Source organism: Topomyia yanbarensis, chromosome 1, assembly GCF_030247195.1.
Source record: "Topomyia yanbarensis strain Yona2022 chromosome 1, ASM3024719v1, whole genome shotgun sequence".
NCBI classification, from domain to species: Eukaryota; Metazoa; Arthropoda; class Insecta; order Diptera; family Culicidae; genus Topomyia; species Topomyia yanbarensis.
Window position 1 is genome coordinate 9,563,867 of NC_080670.1, and position 22,368 is coordinate 9,586,234.

Sequence of the window (22,368 nt, forward strand, 5' to 3'; positions counted from 1 at the left end):
AAAATAATGACATAAAACATACTGTAATTATTTTTTTCCCTATTGTCGAGATCCTTAGGTAGCAGTAAAAAATATAAAAGGGTTGCATTTGATAAATTTTGATTTTTTTAAATGCATTTCTTTTTAAGGATTAACTGTACTGCTTGCATTGCATGTTCACACGTCACGAAATCAGTCCTACTATTGCTAACTGTGTTTACTAATACTAAAATATAACGACTTATGTTTTAGGTGGGATTTTTTATGGCGTGATTAACATTAACAGTAGATGCCAAAACATAATAAATATTAAGAATTTTGTATCTTTCTTCAGCTGATCGCCACTTGGTCAAGTCTAAATAAAATCGTGGTCAAGTCTCCCCAACATTACTTATTGCGTTCAATTTCATGCGAATTCTAGTAATAAATATTCCAATGTTCCAGTTTATGTAAAATCATTTCACTGCTTCACAAGGATTAAGATGGTATATTAGTCCTTTAATAGTAATTAGTAGTCGAGTAGATATGTCCATACAAAGTTTGATAACAAATTACATCATTTAATGCAAGTTTATTAATCACGTAATATTTTCTGCAAGGAAAGGATTTTTTACACCAAACTTTCAAAATTACCTTAAGGGATCGAAACAAGTACAAAAATATTTTTGAAAAAAAATTAAGAATCGAATAGAAGACGTCATAGCCAAAAATAGAATTTTGCGCTTGGTCAAGCCTCCCCATGTTCCCCTACACTGTTATTTCGTGTTAGACGATCCGTTCAAAAACCGCCGAACGCGGTTCCATTCCTCGGCCCATTCTGGTCGATTTGCGTACCTGAAATAAAATTTCAAGAAAATAACCATCATCAGTTCACACTTTTATCGATCCAGTCAAGTAAATTCTCTTTGATATACTCAGTACATTCGGACAGCTGTCCCTGCAGCACAGGCACGTAATCGTCATACTGTGCCTGAAAAAAGTTTCCAGCCCAAAGGTTCGTGAGACCATATATGCGCGCAAAATTCCGGGTGGAGAAATATCGCCTCGGATTCCGACAACGGCTCGAAAGTTTAATCTCGTTGGTGAAATTCAGTCGGCCCGGATGCTCGTACAGCAGAAACACATACCGATGAAGACCAGTTCCTTTCGAAGGTGCAGCTCCAATGTAATCCACAAGCGTTTCTGCCCGATCCATATCGTTCCCCTGGATATTGCCAACGATCCAATGAACAAACTCGCGGTGCCTAGGGTCATCTCGGCTAGGTGCGTCCGGATCGGTCATTATCAGGGTGTAAAAAGAGCGATCGTTCGTGTTGAAAGTCAAGGCCGGAATGCTCTTTGTTTGGGTGGGAGTTAATCTGTTTCCACCTTCAACTTCGCGCCCACTCTTGAATGCGATCCGTAACCAACAGTCCGGAGCCTCATCAACTAGATCCGGTACGACCTCATTCGATGCAAACGATCGGTAAATGTGTGCATCATTTAGAATATCCGAACCGTTAATTTCGAGCAGCAGCACTAGCAGCCACAGTGAGGTATGCTTTAACATTGTCACTGTCACTCGCGTGGTAATGCACTTTGGCGCGTAAAAATTAGCACAAGAAATAGGCACTGTGAAACGTTTGACCGACTACGAAGAACTAACGCAAGATCTCGGCTCGATGGCTTTCTTTTAAAGACTTTCGAGTTGAAATACCAATTGGATGCTACTTTGAGAGGAGGAATTGCAAAAAACTTGTATTAACCAAAAGGAGAATCTAATTCTGTTTGATACTTGCACGTGTAAAATTTATGGCTGGGGACAGAAAGAGGAATAGCACACCGAGTACTAGACAGTGCTGGTAGTGTACCTTCACCATACTTTAAGCTTGCAGATGAAAATGTGCATGGCTAACCGGTTAGAACTATTAACCTGTTTATGCTGCAAGTTGAATATATTACATAACCAATGTTTGGTTGGGTTTGGAAGTCAAGGCAGTGGCAAAACTGAACTAGCACCAGCTGGAAAATTAAGTAATTTAAGTAATAGAGGAAAATGGTATGAAAGTAACATTTTAGTCAACAAAATATTCCCGCATCGGATACTTTTTGACGGTCAGGAAAGCAATGGAATGAAATTACTAAAATTGATATAGGCAGGTATGCAAAACAAGTTTTGGCCAGTATACCGTCCCTTTGCGGATTATTCGCCTTCTGTTTCAACACTGGCTTAGGAGGCCAGTCGTAGCTACAAACAATGAATATTTTTTGCAACGATATTTAGGCGCACCCAGCAGCAGAGCTGATTGAACCGATATTTTGCATTGCTTTACGTTGTGGCGTGATTTTGTCGGACTAACTTCATGTTTCACTACTGATTATCTAATAAGAGTTGCTTAGTAAATGGTAAGTAGGAGTACCAAACCAACCCATATTAAAACGTCAATAGCATGAAAGGTACCGTTACCGGCCGCCTCTTCAATTTCCAACTCGATGAAAAGAGTTGGAAGTTTCCAAGTAAGCGATGCGATCTATAAGGCATAGTTTCTTATCTAGTTGTTTAGTTAGTTTTCATGTATGCAGGTACTCGAGAAAGAAAAGGTTTTGTTTAGTTTTTGAGTTTTTTAAACTCTGGGCAGCCGACTACCGAGAGTAACCTGTTTTCTAAACAAAACCAATTTGAACTCCAAAATCCGGCGTGTGGATATTGCCTAGAAAAGCCAATCCTATCTGCGTAACTGACTGTACATTACAAGGTATTGATAGCCTAATGCACAAACATATTATCCATTACGAAACATGCAATTGTATTCAAAATGAACACGCAGCGAAGCTCTAGTACCTATTGACCCACGATCATCGAAACTAATCGTATTGGAACTGAACTTCGATCACCTTTTAATTTTTACGGTAGAGTTTTCACGCCAAGATTTTACGTTTAAAGTGGGTAAAGGGTAATCATAAGTGCAATAATGAGGTGTTAGACGGGAGAATGTAGCACGCAGTCGAAAAAAGACAGGAGGGCGTGAACGCACCCCACCCGTGATGGGTTATCAGTCGCGGGATGACGGCAGCACTGGAGCTGTTAAACCAAAACCGCATGGGTCAGAAGTTTTTAGAGCCGGCTGAGCGTGGACGTGAACGGGGACAGCAGCTAAAAGAAAATGAAAACTCCGCTGCTCAACCATAAGTGAAGTGAAAAAACGTTCAGTGTAGTTGATATTGAAAATTCTCGCCACTTTCACGTTTCCATCAAACGGAGCCGTGTGCGTTAAGTGCGTGGAAGCCCGAGCGTTGCATGAACCGATTCCGTCGGTGAATAGGAAGTACAACGCTTTCCTACGAGACCTCGAAGTACGGTGGCAAAAGTGCGGTTCCATCCGTATCGGATCGCGAATCCCAAGTATCAAGGGCGTACCGCGAGTGAGTGTTCGCGTAAAATTCTACTTCGGGATTTCGACAAAGCACAGCGGGTGGCTCTATTTCTGAATCTCGGAAAAATCAGCAAGCACTTTTGGCAGACATGCGTGGAAGGGACTGGTGCAAGGAGTCCTGGATCGAACCAGCTCGCGAAGGGAACACGAGGAAAAAAGTACAAAGGAGCACCTTCGCCCGTGGCGGTGGGAAAAGAAAAAGCGAAGCATTGTCTGTAGATACTTGGAACTACCGGAAAAGTCAGGGGTGGGCGTAGCGTAGTTGGTAAATCGATTGCCTTGTACGCAGCGCACCTGGGTTCAAGTCCCGACCCCGCACATAGGGTTAGAAATTTTTCATAAGAGATTTTTCCAACCCGAAGAGGCGAATGACCTTAAGGTTAAAACCTCTATAATCGAAATAAAAAAAAATACCGGAAGAGTCCCATTCGGCCATGATGAAGCTGCAGATGTGTGTTCTGGCCAAGCACTAGAATCCGTATGCCCAGGACCGGAACGCGAGGAAGTGACGACGGTTAAGCGGTAAGTCTGCACAAATATCTGCCTTTCTTCATGCATTTTACTTCACTTTTCGTGTTTGGGTCAGCTAGCCTAAAAACTAAACTAACAATCGCGCAGGGATGCCAAATAATATTTAAAAAAATCTGTGTGCAGTCTATATAAAAATCTGGGCCATTCTGTGTTAAGGAAAACCTACAAATTTCTCGCAAAACAAGAAGTGGCGACATTTTTTAGCTTTTGCACGAGGCAAAAATTGGGCGCGAGGTCGAAAATTGAGAAATCTGGTAATCGGTGAATTATAACAAAAAACTGTGAATCTGTGATATAAAACAGAAAACTGGAAATCTGCGCAGTTTTATAAATCTGTGCAGCATATTGATAATCTGTGAAACACAGATTAATCTGTGCGCCTGTCCCAGTAATTGCGTGCCTACTTTTTTGCCACATTCAACACACGCACACTTTCTCACGAAATCGAAGGATTTACTATTCCAATCTCTCATTCTAGTTCTAACAACTAAAACCCACACCGTCGCAATCGAGATGCATTATAGTATAGGTGTTCACATTCGTCAAGTTTGAGTGTGTTGGTTTGTTGCTAGTGAAATTAATCATGGCGGCTCAGGACAGTGAAGCACATAATCAACAAACCGACCAATCGAAACGAAGCTTCGTAAGCACGTGGTAAAAATAAGTATGGCGTCCGGGATCGCAAAAGAGCAAATGTTTACATCACTAACCAATCAGAATGAAGTATGGGACCACGTGCTTCTGTTTTCTTCTTCATTTCTTCTTGTTTGCCCGAAAAAAGTGACAGCTGATGCACACATAGAAAAAATGTGTACACCTGTATACACCCCGGCTCGCAATGTACTGGATACTCAATGTGGTTGATACTAAGGTGTGGCAATGCTATTGCTCTCTCTCGCTAACAGTAAACCGGCCAGCGCAAGGTAAGCAAGACAGAAAAATAGAAACCAGCTTGCAATTTTGGACTTTCATGTCACAGCAAATCAGCAAGCACGGTGGAGCAAAGTCGGAAAACCATGTGGATACTACACGGTTAAATAAAACAACCTGCAGCATAAGTTCTTTTAACTTACTTTTGAGTTGTGCATCGCTTTCGCGCTTATTAGTGTTGTCAAAAACAAAACGAGAGATTCGACTCAGTCGAGGTCTTCCGTGGAGGAAGGTACTTTTGAGTTATTTGGGGTATAGTCAAAATTAGGTAAATTCAACTTAAATTTGAGTATAAAAAACCTATCAATGAGTTGTAATTTTTGCCGTGGTTAAATGGAAACTACCTTCAACACGGTTTACCTAATTTTAAGTTCCCCCACGATACCACGAGATTGAGTCAAAGGAACTCAATTTTACCTAGTTTTTCGTTTCCGTGTACACAAACAGTACGCCGTCAGAGCGAGCACAGAACCGGAACATGAACTAGTTAACGGTCCGGGAAGTCCAGTAGGGATCACAAGCAAACAGACTCAATCGAAAACCTTCATTGAGGAAGCGAGTATTGTCCGGATGTATCTCCGTAGGGTTTTGTTCCGGTACTAGAAAGTTTTGTTGCTCAGGCAGTTGGTAAAGAGGTGCCGTGCACGAGTTACTCCGTTGACGGACATGTTTGGCGAGCGTTCGTTCGTTACCGCATTAACCAACTAAAACGGTGATCTTCCGATCGGTTTTCCTAAACGACCTAGGAACAGACGAAGCTCTTTAATTCGAGTGGACGATTAGACGGCGTGGTGGTTGGACAGAAAGGTGGTGAAAATCTGTACTTGAGACGAAGAACTTTCGCGATCCGGCACGGCATGTACACGAACTACTCGGGGCCGTCTGCGAAGCGCGGTACAGGGGCCGTTGAGCATTGAGACGGAGGTGCAACTGCAGGAAGACTGCTGAATATATGTTCAAACTGAAGCTTCGGGGATTTTGGGTTTGATGATTTGGGAAAACCTCTTAAACATATTTAACAACGGTTTGCAAAATTATCGCTAGAAATTGAAGTTTTTTGTATAAATTTTGCTCAATTTGTGATATTATTTACATCGCCGCGGCGTGTGAGTAATTCCCCACTTGGCCATCTGCATGCGAATTGGCGATTTGCGGCAAAACCAAAATTAGTCATGCGACACCTATGATTCAGCTCATGAACTGGTAAAGTGATACAGTTTGCTTTTTTTCACCCGCAAATGAGTCGTAGCTTACAACAAAAACTTCATTTTCTTCTCGGAAAAAGCTTACCACTGCCAAAATATGAATGAAACGAATAAGAAATTTAGTTTTATTTGCAATTATTCTGAAATTACAGTCATTTGCAACTATTTGGCTCATACATTTCTTCGAAATGTATTCGGGGTATTATTGTGGTTATCAAAAATCGTTCCATAAATAAAATTCCAACTTGAAACCGAGACCCAATCAGTACCAATGTCAAACTCCTTCATATTTTGGACTACGTAGGAGATTCAGTGAAGACTATCAGAGAGAAGGATCGGCTGTGTATGATACAAAGCTGACACTTTCCTATTAACCAGATATATTCTTTCCTCGCGTGATCCGGAGAGTTGCATGAATTTACACCATCTCATGAAGGTTTAGCTTAACTTAAGAGGAACTGGAAATGATGTTGCGGCGGCTACGATGCTCAACCAATTACATTTTGGAACAGCACACATATAGCTCTGCGAATAATATTAGAAACCACTATGTTTTACAACCTTTTCGCAAGATGTTTACTCATCATCTTATAAAATGATGGTTTTCCATCATTTTCATAAACAATTATCAACAAATTGATCGGTGATTTGGTGTTTAAAAGTTATTTTTTACCAATGTTTACAGAAAATATATGCACTATGACAGAACAGAATCAAATCAGCAACACTTTGCTTCCAGCGCTATCTGTGAGCGGTTTCAACGTAGAATCGCCAATAGCGAAAAGTTTTTTCACATTGCAAATTGGCGCACAGCGAGGCGTAATCAAAAGCTCCCATCCCACCCCACCAACTGTGAGGTTGTAGATAATCTAAACGCGGGCTGTTTGTCAAGCGACTGCCGGGGAACTTCAAAACAAAGTCGCGAGAAAAATGTAAAAATTCGCGCCACAGCCGCCGATGTCGGTGGTACTAAAGCCATTCAGCGAGAAATCAGAACTGCTGCTGATGAATGGGATAAATTCTGGGTCTATCTAAGTCGCCCCAACCATACAGTGAAGATTGTTGCTATGGCTAAAAATGCCTCAGAACAAGCGACACTCCCAAAGATATTTTTTTGGTTAAGAAATATATAGTCCTCACAGACAATTACCGCCTCATATCTTGTTATTCCATCTTAAATATAATAAAAATTTATTTTATCTGGAAAATCCTTTTATGATTAATTCGCCATAAAAGCACGCTAGGATAGGCCAAGTAGTATAATACATGCACAGTTTATAAAGAACAGTTGCGCAAAGACTGAAGCAAATCTACCTATTGAACACTCAAAACGTCTACCTATCGGACACGAAGAATAACAATGCTCGAATGCGTGGGGAGTATCGTTATTATGTGATTACAATTATGAGAAAAAATTCAATGATGTAATATTAACATTATTTAAAACCAGGAATACTTCGCTTAATGACAATTATTAAAAAATATATGTTCAATGATATTCAAATTTGGCACTATTTCAAACACCGGAACAGCTCTGGGTAATGTTAATAATCTTCTACCGACAGTGAAAATATGAAGGTATTTCTCATAGTTAAAGTGCAGCTAAAATTTTGACAAATTTGTGTATGCATTCCACTTATACATATGTACTTATTCAAATTGATCTTACGCTGCAAATTCGATTGTTTTTGTCACACCCCAATCAGACGACAAGCTGCAAAAATCAATGCATTTCGTTCTTAGTTGCGGATCAGTTGAGAACCGGAAAAAGCTTAAATTCTTTATACGATGTTATTTATCGTACTGATTTTTACAAAATAAAACTAAACACTTAATTTTAAATTTTTAAATGCGCAAAGTTGTTCTAACTAAAGCGTTCGGGTGAAGTCATTTGAAATTTAACTAAAAATAAAAGGTTGCCAAAATTTAAAAAAGACCAATGATTGGTCCAATGTTGCCAATCCTCTTTACGCAACTCTACTATTAAAAACTCTGAATACATGTTTCAGAAATACGGTGGTTCACATTATCGCTATATTTTTACAGATACATTCCCCCATCAAAACAATGTTTGATATCCAGCCAGGCCCCTGCTAGGCAGCCATTTTGTCCTAGCCAACATCTGCCTTTGTTATAATCAAAACAACCCAATGCTATTGCACGGGCGACATGGGCCTAGAGCCGGCTAGGCCCACATATGTTGACTACTGTCAAAGTCTGTATATCTCCATAGTGGATGACAGGAGTGACACCCCCCTGTATCCAGCATATTGGAAATTATCAGCAGTGCAGCTAAACCAAAAAATAAACTTGAAGATATATTGTAATCAACTTCAGGTATAAGTAATTAATTATTTCAAGTTATTGAATCGATTACTAAGATTTTATTTTCATCTGCGCCTATAATTCGGTTCGTGACAATGCAATTTCAAAAAAAAAAGTTTCTTATTTGCCGTATTCCCCCCCCCCCCCCCCCTGCTTTCCCTTAAGGAATGCGAAAGGCTTGTTCAATTATGTAATAAAACGAGGTTAATGTAAAAGGTGAAGATATTTGACGTTGTAGTATACTGGAATGTGAAGATTTCGCAAATGTTAAAATTCTCAGAACTTTATTCTGAACCTGACGAAAGCTGAGCATGTAGCGTCGGAACGTACTGATCAAACTGAGCTTGATAGAAATTCCCCGCAACTAATTCACCCAGTTCGTACTTGCCAACGAAATCCTTATGCTGGAAGTTCAGGCGATTATTTCTGCTTCGATTCGATGTTTGTGGCGCATCGGATAGATCGATTTTCCCGTTCTGCTTGTAGATCAGAAACACATACCGATGGAGTCCACTTCCTTCGGGCGGTCCAGAACCGACGAATGCAATCCGATGATCTCCGTCCTCGATCTTACTGCCGGGAATATTCCCTACGAACCAGTGGCAAACTGATCGGAACTTTGGCGTTGCTCTGCTGGGAGCATCCGGGTCCACCATGAACAGTGTGTAGTAGGAGTCGGCATCGGATGACCATTCGATTTTAGGTTGATCCTTTACCTGTGTGGGAGTTAGTTCGTTTCCGACGAGTACGGATACCCCGCTGGGATATGTGATCTGCAGTCAGTACAAAATTCATTTAATTTTATACATCAAAAATGGTTTAACTACTACTTACATTAGCTATTTCTGTCGGGGCATCGTTGACGACGTCTGGAACAACTCCGAACTCGGTAAATGCTTTTTGCAAGTCAGCCATTGCAGGACAGGTCACCTCTTCAGCAGTAACACGATTTTGCAACTGTACTAGAATACACATCACCGTTGAGAGAAGCATTATTCGAGTCATTGTTAAAATTTCTTATCAAATTTACGTGCACTGATAGCGCGGCAGACAAAAACACAGATATATTCAACAAAAACCAAAACTTTAAAAATAGCAACGCAAGATGTGATGATATTTTGTGTGCTTAATACTTGATTATACCAGATCTATTATCAATGAGAACTGTTCGAAATGAAACATGAAATATTATTCGTGGCATTTAAAACTGGACTCCATGAAAGTGCGATTTTTCTTATAAAAGTGCGCTTTTACATTGAATCGTTTTCATGTATGAGGCGCACTTATTTCTCGTTGGATAATACATAAGTGCGTAATAGACACCAAGACGATTCAATGTAAAGGCGCAGTTCTATTGACGTTTCCGCACTTTCAGTCGCACTTATTATGTGCGCAATGCGCTATACTAATGCGGACATGGTGAAATTTCATTCGTCATCGTGTTTATATAGCAGCTTTTGAATAGGGTAACGTGAACGTATTTTGAACATCTTACTTCGCGTCGGTTTATTTATATACACCGTTAATTATGAAGAAGTTTGAAAAACGTTTTTTTTGTTTCAATATGTAACAGTTTTTTCATTATGCCCATCACCGGTACCTAACAAAAATGTATACTTTGTACACATTACCCTATAGCCTAAACTTTTTGATTTAGACTCACCTGTACAATAGTTGCAATCTGATAGCTGTTGTTTGACCGACAGCTTTATGTATTCGTGCTCTCAAAACCGGCGCACAAAACCCACTCGAATGTAGATTTTACAGTCATGTTTTTCTTTTTCATCACTTTTTTTTTCTTACGAGGATTTAGCAGTCAAGAAATTATCTAACGTAATATGCATTCTTTCAATTTGTTGCCTATATGGTTGAAGTAAGCATGAATGTTGATTAGCATGATATTCCATAATATTGACTTTGAGATTTTTCGTTAGAGAATTTTAATTCTACCCTAGCTGGAATGAAAACCTTGTTATAGGCAGTTTGACTGTTAATGAGGCATGGTTCTTGATTTTATGTGGCAAGGACGGCAAGTTATACATGCACTCATAGTAACTTTGTATTTTTTTTTATTCGGAAAACCACCTGTACCAGAGCGAGGGAGATCTCGAATCTGTCCAATGTACAATATCGGTACAATTAAAGTTCAGAATGATAAACCGAATGATGATTTTCGTATATGCTAATTTTTGGAAAGCTGTTATACCGGTGTCTTTGACTGTTTGCGCAGGCAAAAGACATTTTATATCCACTGGCGGCTCTTTAAGAATAAGTCTTGTTGGTTTGTAATGAAAACTGAGATTTCCTCGTTGTATATACATGATCCATGACGAGATTCGGCGTCGGAGCACAGGGAGGAAATACGCTTGAACAAGTCAGTGGTAAAGCGTGGTGATGAGTTTTGTTTGCTTATTGACCATGCTGTTAGACTCGAGTGAAATGCTCGATTCGTAGCAAACAGAAAGTAAGATATTCTTCACATTTTCTTTTGATCATGGTCGTATAAGGCTTCTAGTTTTCAGTCCTTAGTTTATAATTGTTTCGCTGTAGAATATCTATTTTTTTCTTCCGTTTCTCTTAGACATCAACTTCTCGAAAATAGCCATCAAGGTTGATAAAGAAGAACTTTACGGCATTCAAGGTTTCTGGGAACCGAAAGGCACCCATCCCCGGCCGTTTCTGAGATACTAAGCGCGGCGCACCACGATGGCGCTTGTCTATGGAAAAATCATTGTTTAAAGAATTCGCCGGTTCATTATTGACGGTTTACGTATATGTGAGCGTCTGTCAAGGGTTTCTTGTTTTTTTTGGGAGCGAGATTGTCGTACGGAAGAAAGAATACGTCGGACTTGTTGAGAAAACTGAAAAAAGATAGGTATCGGTGGGAAAGGAAAGGGAAAATTGACGGACAAATCAATCACCCAGCCAACAACATTTTATAGGCTGGCGATTCGGAGAAACTCAAATTCTGTAGAACATATGCGAAATGCAATCTGGGCTTCCCTCGAACACTGTTCGTTATTGAACGAAAATCCCCAACACTCAAAGTGTTCACCCGGCGAGGACAGTTGGTGCAAGTGGCGTCAGGCTGAAGTAAAAGGAACTTTAGAAACTTTCGCTCATGTCAGCATCTACGAAAGCCTATCATCTAATGATTTATTAGAAAGATGCTTAGAAGCTCAAATCCAAAACATCAATGAGTCTCTGAATAGCGGAATCTGTTCCTTAGCGCCAAAACACATGCACAAATTCTGGCAGGCAGGTGGTCATTGTTGTGACTTATTTGGCAGTCAGTATCTTCAACCAATGTTTTTTTAACTGTCACTCGTACGTAACAAACTTGACAAGAATTATAAAAGCGGTACCAACAAAAGAGGCATAACGTATAGGGTTGCCACGTTAAATAGTACAGGGCGTATTCAATTTCGTTCACTTGTAACACAAGGATTTCCCTCGATCTTACAAGCTATGGAGGTGATGGGAATTACCTTGCGGACTACAGCTGAAAGATGTACTACTCGACTAGACAGTGAACGTAAAACTCGTTCTGAACGCAAAGTGGGTGTCGCGGCAAAACAGGCCCGAATTCAACAGAGAGAGCAACATGTGCAAAGCCAAGAACATTTTTGTGATGAGGAAGGTGAGCTCTGCGGACCTCTATGTCATCATCGCTGTAGCTCGATTGGATATTCTTGTTTTCCTTAAGCGCTAACGAATTACGATTGTGTATCAGTTTTCTTAATTGTATGCCTTTTCGCTGGGCTGGTGGTTCTGGCTGTTGGTTAGGAGGCACTAGGTGCAGTCTTCATTAAATAAGCACAGTAAATTTAGTAAAAAAATCTTACTGTTGTCAATTCATTGGAACGAGAACCGTAACTCAATAAGCATTGCTTACTATTTGGACTGCTAACCGTGTCATTCTCTTTTGTCTAGTTGGTTTGTCATCAGTACCGTAGTGGAGCTCAGCGCTGATTTCAGTTAGCAGTGTTCCGAAAAAATAGTTCAAAATTGTTGCGGGTGTACTTGTCATAGACTGGCCAACCGCTGTAGGCATACGAAAAATCGTAAGAAAATTTAATAACTCCAATGGTCGTTGAACAAATGAAGCCAAATAAAATGATGTTTATTGGAAAAAGCTCGGAAATGAAATACGTTCTGTTATTTCGTGTGTAGAATAGAGAGTGGGCTATTGGGGTATTTTGATTTCAAAATCCGCTAGCTTGTAAAATTATTGATATAACTTTTCTCAACATCAGACGTGTTTCAGGCACTAAGATGAACACACGCGCGTGATGTGTAGCAAACATATGGGAGGTTTTGTAAATGTCAGGGGCATAACCGGAGTGAAGTTGAATACACTTTAGTCTGTTAATTTGAATGCAGCAATTTTTTTTTTCGAGAGTTGTCCTACTGGAGCTGTAGAGCTAGGTTCTCGGAAGGGCTCCCCGTCAGAATCACATACTACAATTTGCAGACGAGACAGGCAATGTCGCCCAAAAAAACACTGCATTAGGCCAATTGTAGCGGGCCGTGATTCTGAATGTGATATTCATTGTACGGTTCAGGTATGTGCGGGCGTAGGGACTCGCGATCGCGTGTATCATCGCGAAGGGCTCGAACATTTGTACGTTAACGTGCTCGATCGCGTGTGCGTTTGTATGTCGCGTGCGCGTTTGTATGTCGCGTGTGCTAACGTGTATGAACTTCGCGTGTATAAATTCTATTTTATAACCGTGTGCCTTTCGCATATTCGCGTGTGTTCTAGAATGATCGCGCGCGGACCGTGAATCTGATACTTAATTTTTGATTTTTGGTGTACGGTTCAGATTCCAGAAGAAAGTGGGTTCTTACATATCATTAGGATTCCCATTCATGTCGCCGTAGAACGCGTGGTGTAGTGGATATGAGCTTTATTTTTTTTTTTTGGTTGGTCCAACTGAATGTATGGACCTAAATTGCTAGAATAAAGGTTAAAGATTTCCGGACGTGACCGATTCATGATCGCGCGCGTTTGCGGGTTCGCGTTTGAGACCGCGTTTGTAACGTCGTAAGTACTAAAACGTTCACACAATTGCCGGAGTGTTATCAAGTTTACGCGATCTCGGGCATAGGTGTGCGTAGATGATCGCGAAGGGCTTAAGCGTTCGTATGTTGACGTGTTTGTCGCGTGTGCTCGCGTGTATGTGACTTCGCGTGTATAAATTCGATTTTGAAACCCTGCGGCGCTTCATATATTCGCGGACCGTCATTCTAATCTTTAGTTTTCGGTGTACGGATCACATTCTGACAGAGAGAGAGAGAGAGAGAGAGAGAGAGAGAGAGAGAGAGTTACCCCATATCACTAGAGTTTCCGGTCATGTCGCCATGGAACGTTTTGTCTAGTGGATATGGGAGTTATTTTTCAATTTTATTATTTTTTTTATTAATTAATAAGGACCTAGATTGTTTGTACCGAGGATAGACTTCCGGACGATCCCGATTCATGATGGCGCGAGCGCGGGAGTTTGTAGGTTGACACTTGAGATCGTGTTGGTAAGTTTATGAGTGCTGAGATTTTCACCTTATCACCGGAGTGTAATCATGTTTGCGAGTTCGTAGGTTGCTTGGAAAATCGCGAGGGGCTCTAACGTTTGTGCGCTGACGTGATTTTGTAACGTGTGTTCTTGAATGGTCTCGCGAACCGTGAGTCTGATATTAAATTTTCAGTGCGTGGTTAGAATTCTGGCAGAGAGTGGGATCGTTTATATCGATAGGGTTCCCGGTCATGTTGCCATGAGACGTGTTGTCTAATAGGTATAGGCGTATTTTCTTAATTGGTCCAGCTGAAGGCATGGACCTAGGCTTCTAGGATCAAGGATAGACTTTCGGACGTGACCGAGTCGTAATCGCGTGCACGATGGCATTTTTGTAGGTTCCCGCTGAGACCGCGTTTGAGAATGTGTGAGTGTTAAGACGTTCACTATCACCATCTTTGTTGACCCAGCTGAAGACGGGTGTAGAATGGCAGTATAGGACTCGAAAAGAAGAAATAAAAGACAATATATGAGAGACGTAATAGATTAGATAGGTACAAGATACAGCTGAGATAATGATCATCACATGAGACATACATTAGTACTTCAAACACTACTAATACTTGAATAGCCAATCACCACACATAGCACATCCTTTCTCAATTATCTATTTGTTACTGGTTGATTGTTGGTTATGAGCTGGTAAATAGAGGAAAGGTATAGAACAGATAAAAGGCTCATATCAGCCCTCCCGGCCTCCTCGACACACCACTATCGAGGCGTATTGTAATCAACATCTTGAAGCGGGCTTCTTATATGAATCAAATCCTCAGTAGTCATAATGTTTGGTGGATTATTAACATGAGAACTAATTAACCTCTAGGAGTAGAACTTTGTGCGAATAAAAACTAAAAAGAGCGAAGGTCCTTATATTTAGATAACTCTATTGAATCTATTGTGGCTTGATGATGTTTACAATACCGTCAATCCCATCAACCTGCGAGAGGGAATTTGAATGCAGCAATTTTTTATGCACAAAAATCAATTCTTAGGGTTGGTATCCATGAGCCTCAATTTTGTCTTGTTCGTAATATTACAATAGTTAATATTTGACAAGAGCCGTTTACGCTAACTTGGGAGCAACAATCCACTAAAAATGTTGGACGTTTGTCGAACGAAAATTTTCAACGCAGTGGTCTGATTAATTTCTCTTACTGGGCGAATAGCGCTAACTACTATTGTCAAAATAAGAACGCAGCATTATATTTTGATGCCGATTTTTTTCTTTTACTAGCATCAAGAAGCCCGGTTAGAGCTATCATACAAATATCTGAAAAAAAAATTTGAAACCAAAAAGTTATATGCTTTATTGCTAAAATGTTTATGGACATGCAATAAATACCAGAATAACTGATTCTAAAAGATAGTTTCAATTGCTGCATTCGAATTAACAAGCTAAATTGTATTCTACTTCACACAGGTTATGTCTCCGACATTGCTGACCCATCTTTACTTGTTGAAAAGTAGTCAGAGACAAGAATAATTTTTTTCACGATAACGCCATTAGAGAAGCCCTATTTTTGTAATTAATCGATTTTCCGTTACTCGAATAATTTTCGAGAGCTTAATAAATAGAATTATTTGCGTTAATCGAGTAAAAAATACATAACTAAATGCAATCCTGAAGTGATTATTCTCGGTTTTTTGCCAATTCGCGTTTAACAAAATCATCAAATCATCTTATATTATGCTATATTTCTTCCTAAGAAGAAATGCTTGGGTAAACACCAAAATTATTCCCAATGACAAAAATTTGAATGAAACCACTCTTTGTAAGTGAAAAGCACTAATCCTAACTTAATAAAGTCATGTAAGCGTTTCGTCTGCATCTCATCTATGACTGTATTAAGCTAGGATTTGGGCTCTTCACGTACAAAAAGCGGTTTTACAAAAAAATTCGCTATTGGGAGAAATTTTGGTGTTTACCCAATTATGCAGAAATATAGTATAGTGCTTTCGCATTGACTAAACTTTCTTTTTGCCTCACAGAGTTTAAATTAACTGGTTGAATTTGACGTTCGATTTTTGCTATTTGTGTCTCTTCTCAGGTCCAATGCATTTGTTCAATTGGATCTCTCTTTTTTCATCAATGAAACCTTGGAACTACATTCCGTTATGTAGCTTGATCTTTCGCTGACTTCGCAGATGATTCTTGATATACACAGGAGGACTAGTGACACATAACAAACCCTTCCTGGCTCGGGCTCGAACATACGACATGTGGTTTATGAGACCAGTGTTTTATCCTAGGAACCGCCAGCCCGGCAGTGAATTTACATCAGTTGTTATTTAGAAACAAAACTGTTCTACATTCTAAACGCAATTCTGGGGTTACTATTGTACAGTCTACTTCGAAACTATAATTTACATTTAAAATATGTTTTGATATTTTCAAAAGCACTGAACACAACAAATCACGTGTTGTGAACATATAGTTCGTTAACTAATTTTCTTTTTATTCTACCGATTTCACATCTCAACAGTAGCTTGTCATCATTGCCACGCAGTTGCCACTAAAGTAATTTGACAATCTTGATTTAATAACGAATCAACAACTACACAACATAGAAATTACTCCCTCCACGTTCTGCCGAAATTAAAATGCATTCTGAAATTGTCCTAGCTGGCGGTACAGTTTAGGTACGTAGTCATCAAACTGGGCTTGAAAAAAGTTGCCCGCCACTGGAACACCGAGTTGGTACTTTTCCGAAAATTTCTGTATCGAAAACTTCCCGCGACCCTGGGAGCTCCTGTAAAGAATAATTTCAAATACAAAACAGTAAAAAAAAACTCATTCCAACTCGTACCGATTGGATAGCCGCGGTTCGTTAAAGCTCAACCTGCCATCCTGTTGATAAACCAAAAATACATAACGGTGAAGTCCGGTTTTCTTCGGTGGCGCTGCTCCAATATATTCGGAGAGAATTTCGCCTCGTTCCAAGTCCGTTCCGGGAATGTTAACCACCAACCAATGGTGCCACTCGCGAAATTTCGGGGTAGTTCTGCTGGGTGCATCGGGATCCGTCATGCATAGGACGTAGTACGTATTGGGTTCTGCTGTCCACTGAACTTCTGGGATGTCTTTGACCTGTTTGGGCATCAGTATGTTTCCAAGGTTTACTGTCTGATCACCCGGGTAGTTTACTTGAAGGAGCGAACTTGGTGGAACCGGAATTACATCCGGTACGATTTTGTGACTCTTGAAGTCACGTACAAATTCCGACGTCATCGAACGTACTGGTTGGAGTGTCGAGTGTGACTAAACGATAAGACTAGACAGTTCCTGTAAACTGCAGACACGGACGCAAAGAGAAACATCTGGGTCATCATCGGCTAGTCGCATGGGTTTCCATGCAACGGGTGCGGTAACGAGCTAAGAGAACTAGATTTCCCACCCGTGGCGGCACAAGGAGAACGAAAATAAAAACGATTGCTCGATATGAATTATGTGCTGTTCTGTTTTATTTGTGTTTATTCGGTGATTTTTATTGCCAAGTAGTGTCAAAATATGGTGAATGGTAGATTTTAGAAGAATGTGAATTCGTGCCGCTAGGTAGTGAATGTTGGTGTGTCTACGGAATCAGGCCAGAGCGTGCATCGTCACTTTGTGTCCGTGAGCGTGGCATACACCTGTGGAACGTATTCATCGTACTGCGCCTCGTAGTAGTTGCCTGCGACCGGGGTACCAAGATTGTACTTTCTGGCAAATTCAGCAGCTTGGAATTTCCCACGGTTTGGATTGCTGGAACGGGAAATGTGCAAAGGGTTGAACAATTCTTTAAAATGTGCTTGAAACTGGATTGGCCAGTTTCGAACCAAACCGAAATGAGCGTGTTATACAAAATGTGCTTTGTCAAGGGGAATAAATTGGATTGAACTGATTTGGGTATAAAGAGCAAAACACCTAGCTGGATAATGTCGGATATAGCGTTTCGAATTCATCTCATCAGTGCTTAGCACTAACGTGGAGCATTACGCTAAACCTATAATGTGATTGTTTCAATTTAATATCTAACTGGTGCCAATTTGTTGATAATTACTGATGAGATGAATTTGAAACACCAATACTGAATTCCCAATGCCAATTTGTTGATAATTACTGATGAGATGAATTTGAAACACCAATACTGAATTCCCAATGCCAATTTGTTGATAATTACTGATGAGATGAATTTGAAACACCAATACTGAATTTTTCATTCCAAAATTCATTTACTGTCAATTTACTGTTAGCATAAATGTGAAGCGTTATTTATTTTTATTCGCTCCCAAAAATGGTTGGATTTGTGGGTTATCGGACAGGCTTCTTCTCGCTTGAGTCAATGAGTATTACAATGCCTTGTTGTGTGTCTTGTGTCCTAATAGCCCTTGCAGATCCTCAAGCATATTATCTCCCCATAGGGTAATTTGTGGAGAGAAGCCGCACATTTCTTAAAATCGATCCTGCACCAAAGTAAACCATTCAATATTTGATGAAATCATTTTTATGAATTGCGACAAGTTTTTAAAATACGGCAAAATTGTTCTTGTCATGAAAAAAAAATCATCAAACTTCCATGAACTTTTTTTTTAAAAAAGGTGATTGCGGGTTAGACGCCGCACCGTGGTCACAAACTGAAAAATGGTGAACAAAAGTATTTTTTAGCTATCGTTGATGTTTTTGTGATTAGGGGTCTTCAGCTGAGTTTCATAAAGTTGGATTACAGCTATAAATCGGCTAGCACCCTTATTTTTCTTAAGGGGGTAATACCATTCCTAGAAACATTTTTATTCAACATTTTAAAAATATTTTTCGTTTGGCAAACTTGTGTAACGACTAAGTTGGAGTAACTGAATTAAGGGTACTATTTATTTATAACGATATATATCTATGTGTTGGTAGGGGTTTCTTAAAAGCAGTATTTGGTTTTTGTCTCACAACAATGAATTTTTATAACTTAGGTTTTTTCTTGAAAGATTCTTATTACCGCTTATTGTACTGTTCGGAAGATATAGTCATGATGTAGCTAATTGGAAATGCATGCAACGACTGACTGAAACAGATACACAGCATATCTATTTAAAATCTTGCGGTATTTGATTGAGTCGCTAGGTGCTCCCTATTGACGGCTCTGCCCGGAGTAGACTAACTCAATGAATGAGAGTTTTCACGTTTTCTGATATCTATTCATTTTTACGTGTTTTTCGATAGTGAAATATTGGATACTTAAACTATATAACAAGCAGTTAATCAGTGTTGCAAATCGAGCGAGAAGCACATCAAGCCCGTTCGTTCGCGGGCGTGTACGAATAGTATGCCTAGCGTTCTTCATCGTTCACAATCGAGTGAAGCAAAACCGCGAGCGGGAATGCTCCCGAGAAACCCAAGCTTTCTTGCAAGCTTTCATCTAGTAGGTAGCGCATTTATAGGAAGCTTTGCTCGCGAATGCTCGTCTGCTGTGTTACCTCGCAAGCAAGAAATACATTGAAGAGTATAGGCGAGTATGAATGCTCGAAGAGCATGGACTACTAAGAGTGTTCTCGGTATTTCGGGTGAAAGAGAACGGCTTTTAACGCGCGAACGAACGAGAATAGCATCACTGCAGTTAAATCCGAATTGTTTGGTAGTGCAAAGACGGAAAATCATCCATAAATAACAGAGATATTCAAAATAGATTTTCATGGGAATGTATAACTAGTACTCTAAGAATGTACCGAATACGTGCATTGCTATTCACGAAGATTAGGTAAAGGATAGCGAAAAAACTGCTATTCAAAGACACACGCCTTTCGAAGCTGTCTCAGTTAAACCTTAAAAGAATGCGTAAATTTAAATGATTGCTTTTCCTATTTCCTACACCAGTCGTTTTCAACCCATGATGCACTTCTTTTTAAGAATTACTTACCATCCTGTCAGAAAAAAGAGATTTTCAATTGGATGAAAACCATAATAATCTTAAACACATTTTTTTCAGTAAGCATCACAATTTTTGATATACTGAAACCCTACAGGGTGCGCCATCTGAATGTATCCTATTTCAACGTTTAACAACTCCGCCATTTTCCAACCCTTTTTTTGCAGACAAATGCAATTCTGAAACGTCATTTAGTGCCATATTAGCTATGAGTCGATTTACACAAAAAACGCGCTGAAATCGTAGCGCTTTACATTGAAAACGATCGTTCAATAGTGAAAACTGTGCGTGCCTATCGTAAAAAATATGGCAGGCATTCGGCACCTACAAACAAGACAATCCGTAATTTGGTGAAGAATTTCTTTGAGTACGGGTCTGTAGGAACTCCCCAGATTCCTATTCGACAGCGCACGCAACGTTCCAATGAAGTTGTTGTAGCGGTAAAAAAGTGTTTCCGATAACCCGGCCCCGGGAGAGACCATCGACGGCTCACGCTACCGTTGTATTTTGGCGCACTTTGTATGTCCACAAATACCGAAAAATTGTCTAAAAAACAGAAATTCACACCGCAGCCGCTACAATCAAGTTCTTGCAGAGCAAATTCCCAGGACGCGTCGTCTAAAAAAATGGTGATTTGAAATGGTCTCCTCGTTCTCCGGATTTAACGATACCAGACTTTTTTTCTGTGGGGTTACTTGAAAAGTAAAGTTTATTCTAGCAAACTTAAGAACCTTGACGAACTCATAGCTACTATACGAGCTGAAATTGCTGCGATTAAGCCCGAACTGCTGTCCAATATCATGCAAAATGCCCGCAAAAGAGCTGCTTTTTGTGTATCAAATAGGGGTGGTCATTTAATCGACGTTGTATTCTAAACCTAGTTTATAATAAATGGCATTAAATATCCTAAAAAAACTTGTTTACTTGTGAAAATCGGCTGAAAAATAGCGGAGTTGTTCAATGTTGACAAAGGATACATCCAGCTGGCGCACCCTGTATAAAGACAAATATCCAACCTGAATGTTAGGATAACAAGTTAAAATTTACCCCGCATAATTCACCCCCTCAACAGTTTAATTTACCCCTGCGGGTGAATTCGTCTCTGGTTGAAAACCACTGGCCTACACGAACCGAAACGTTGGCAATAAACCAATTATTGATAAATATATCAATGGCACAAGGGCATCTGAAAAATATTGACAGCCTTGCAAAAAAATTTATTGACAACATTCCGTGTCCCTCTCGTGTCCGCTTTAAGATTTAATGCAGCTCTGATGAACCGGAACACGTGTCACTCTGCAAACAATAAGAACAAGGACTCACCGATTGCTCTGCTTGGGTTCATCGAACTGTATTTTTCCAGCGGGTTGTTTGTAAACGAGGAAAATGTACCGATGTGATCCCGAATCTTCCGGTGGGGCGGAGCTGATATACTCGGCAATGGTTTCCCCGGAGGCTACATCGGAGCCGGGAATGTTAGTGATCAGCCAGTGCTTCCATTCACGCATCTTCGGTTTAGCTCGCGAGGGTGCATCCGGGTCGGTCATGATCAGCGTGTACAGTGCATTCGGATCGGCATCCCAGCTGACGGACGGTTGATCTTTGACCTGCGTTGGAGTTAGTTCGTTGCCGAGGTTGACCTCGTGTCCGGAGGGGAATGAAACTTTGACGATTGCAGGGGGAGCTACGGCGATGACATCAGGAATTATTCCGTTTCCTACGAAGGCTGACGACGGACCTTCTTGGGCTACGGATTGACACGCGAGAACGGTTACGATCAAGGCGAAAAGAAGTCGCTTCATGGTGCTGTCAGGTGCACACCACGTATGGAACTGGTGAGATTTTGGATGAGAGAACGAAGATTCGATAGAGCAAACCGGTTTCGAGTTTTTCATTCATATACTTAGTCGTTGCTCAGTTGGCACAGAAAGTAATTTGCATGCACATTTATATGTGAGAAAGAGCTCCAGCTAAATTGCACACACAATTGAGCGATGCATCGAATGAATTGATTTAAATGAATATGACATGCTAGTGAGCAAAATAGAAATAACATGTGTTCATTCTTAAAATCTCGTTGCTAACAATTTTCGCTAACTTTCGTTCATATACCTGAGGAAAAGTGCAGCTGTTTTATATGGTCAAATGTATTGTTTCACGTACCTATACCAACACTTTTCCGTGAACTACAGTCAAACGTACTGGAATACAGTATAAGGCCTAAGAGAATTGCGCGTTTCATGAAATGTGCTAAAAGCAACAATGTAATTTGTGATAGGTCTAATTGGTATTAGAGAGGGAGTTCGTAGTTACGGAAAATCTAATTTGGTTTTGTTCTAATTCAAAATAAATAAAAAGATCAGGTGGGCTAATATCTATTATCAAAATAATTTGACTGTACAGTCCAAGCAGCCAATTATTTGCGCAAAAATATATTTATTAAGCACATAACATACGTTTTAGGTGTAAACTGTAAAATTGAACAAGTTCACACATAAATAATATGTCTGTGTCGCTA

The 22,368-nt window shown here is 40.1% G+C and overlaps 4 protein-coding genes across 7 annotated transcripts; all 4 read right to left on the reverse strand.

Moving 5' to 3' along the window:
• Nucleotides 1-354: 354 nt before the first annotated feature.
• LOC131693495 (protein D3-like) lies at nt 355-1,528 on the reverse strand. Its single transcript, XM_058981357.1, has 2 exons — nt 901-1,528; nt 355-813 (listed from the first exon to the last, which is right to left on the reverse strand). The coding sequence occupies exons 1-2, from the start codon at nt 1,526-1,528 to the stop codon at nt 758-760; spliced, it is 684 nt and encodes a 227-aa protein (XP_058837340.1). The 3' UTR covers nt 355-757.
• A 7,065-nt stretch (nt 1,529-8,593) lies between these two features.
• Nucleotides 8,594-9,617, reverse strand: LOC131676829 (protein D3-like). 4 transcript variants are annotated; one of them, XM_058956177.1, is made up of 3 exons: nt 9,527-9,617; nt 9,218-9,345; nt 8,594-9,156 (listed from the first exon to the last, which is right to left on the reverse strand). In XM_058956177.1, the coding sequence occupies exons 1-3, from the start codon at nt 9,582-9,584 to the stop codon at nt 8,668-8,670; spliced, it is 675 nt and encodes a 224-aa protein (XP_058812160.1). In that variant the 5' UTR covers nt 9,585-9,617; the 3' UTR covers nt 8,594-8,667. The 4 variants fall into 4 exon arrangements, with proteins under 4 accessions (XP_058812160.1, XP_058812163.1, XP_058812162.1 ...); XM_058956180.1 differs by having other exon boundaries at nt 9,218-9,340; nt 9,414-9,585; XM_058956179.1 differs by having other exon boundaries at nt 9,414-9,585.
• Nucleotides 9,618-16,413: 6,796 nt separating this feature from the next.
• LOC131676831 (protein D2-like) lies at nt 16,414-17,286 on the reverse strand. The gene is made up of 2 exons (XM_058956181.1): nt 16,764-17,286; nt 16,414-16,706 (listed from the first exon to the last, which is right to left on the reverse strand). Exons 1-2 carry the CDS (start codon nt 17,183-17,185, stop codon nt 16,553-16,555), a joined length of 576 nt encoding a protein of 191 aa, XP_058812164.1. The 5' UTR covers nt 17,186-17,286; the 3' UTR covers nt 16,414-16,552.
• Nucleotides 17,287-17,396: 110 nt separating this feature from the next.
• LOC131676828 (protein D3-like) lies at nt 17,397-21,702 on the reverse strand. The gene is made up of 2 exons (XM_058956176.1): nt 21,174-21,702; nt 17,397-17,698 (listed from the first exon to the last, which is right to left on the reverse strand). The coding sequence occupies exons 1-2, from the start codon at nt 21,650-21,652 to the stop codon at nt 17,557-17,559; spliced, it is 621 nt and encodes a 206-aa protein (XP_058812159.1). The 5' UTR covers nt 21,653-21,702; the 3' UTR covers nt 17,397-17,556.
• Nucleotides 21,703-22,368: the final 666 nt, after the last annotated feature.

Bases quoted from the DNA above. Each gene is read 5' to 3' on its own strand.
- LOC131693495 (XM_058981357.1), bottom strand. From the start codon at position 1,528: ATGTTAAAGCATACCTCACTGTGGCTGCTAGTGCTGCTGCTCGAAATT. The intron at 814-900 runs GTACTGAGTATA...ATTTTATTTCAG, and splicing joins GCAGGGACAGCTGTCCGAAT to GTACGCAAATCGACCAGAAT.
- LOC131676829 (XM_058956177.1), bottom strand. From the start codon at position 9,584: ATGCCACGAATAATATTTCATGTTTCATTTCGAACAGTTCTCATTGAT. The intron at 9,346-9,526 runs GTATAATCAAGT...TGTGTATTCTAG, and splicing joins TCTCATTGATAATAGATCTG to TACAGTTGCAAAATCGTGTT. The intron at 9,157-9,217 runs GTAAGTAGTAGT...TACTGACTGCAG, and splicing joins CCCCGACAGAAATAGCTAAT to ATCACATATCCCAGCGGGGT.
- LOC131676831 (XM_058956181.1), bottom strand. From the start codon at position 17,185: ATGACGTCGGAATTTGTACGTGACTTCAAGAGTCACAAAATCGTACCG. The intron at 16,707-16,763 runs GTACGAGTTGGA...TATTCTTTACAG, and splicing joins GAACCGCGGCTATCCAATCG to GAGCTCCCAGGGTCGCGGGA.
- LOC131676828 (XM_058956176.1), bottom strand. From the start codon at position 21,652: ATGAAGCGACTTCTTTTCGCCTTGATCGTAACCGTTCTCGCGTGTCAA. The intron at 17,699-21,173 runs GTGAGTCCTTGT...TTCCCGTTCCAG, and splicing joins GAACCCAAGCAGAGCAATCG to CAATCCAAACCGTGGGAAAT.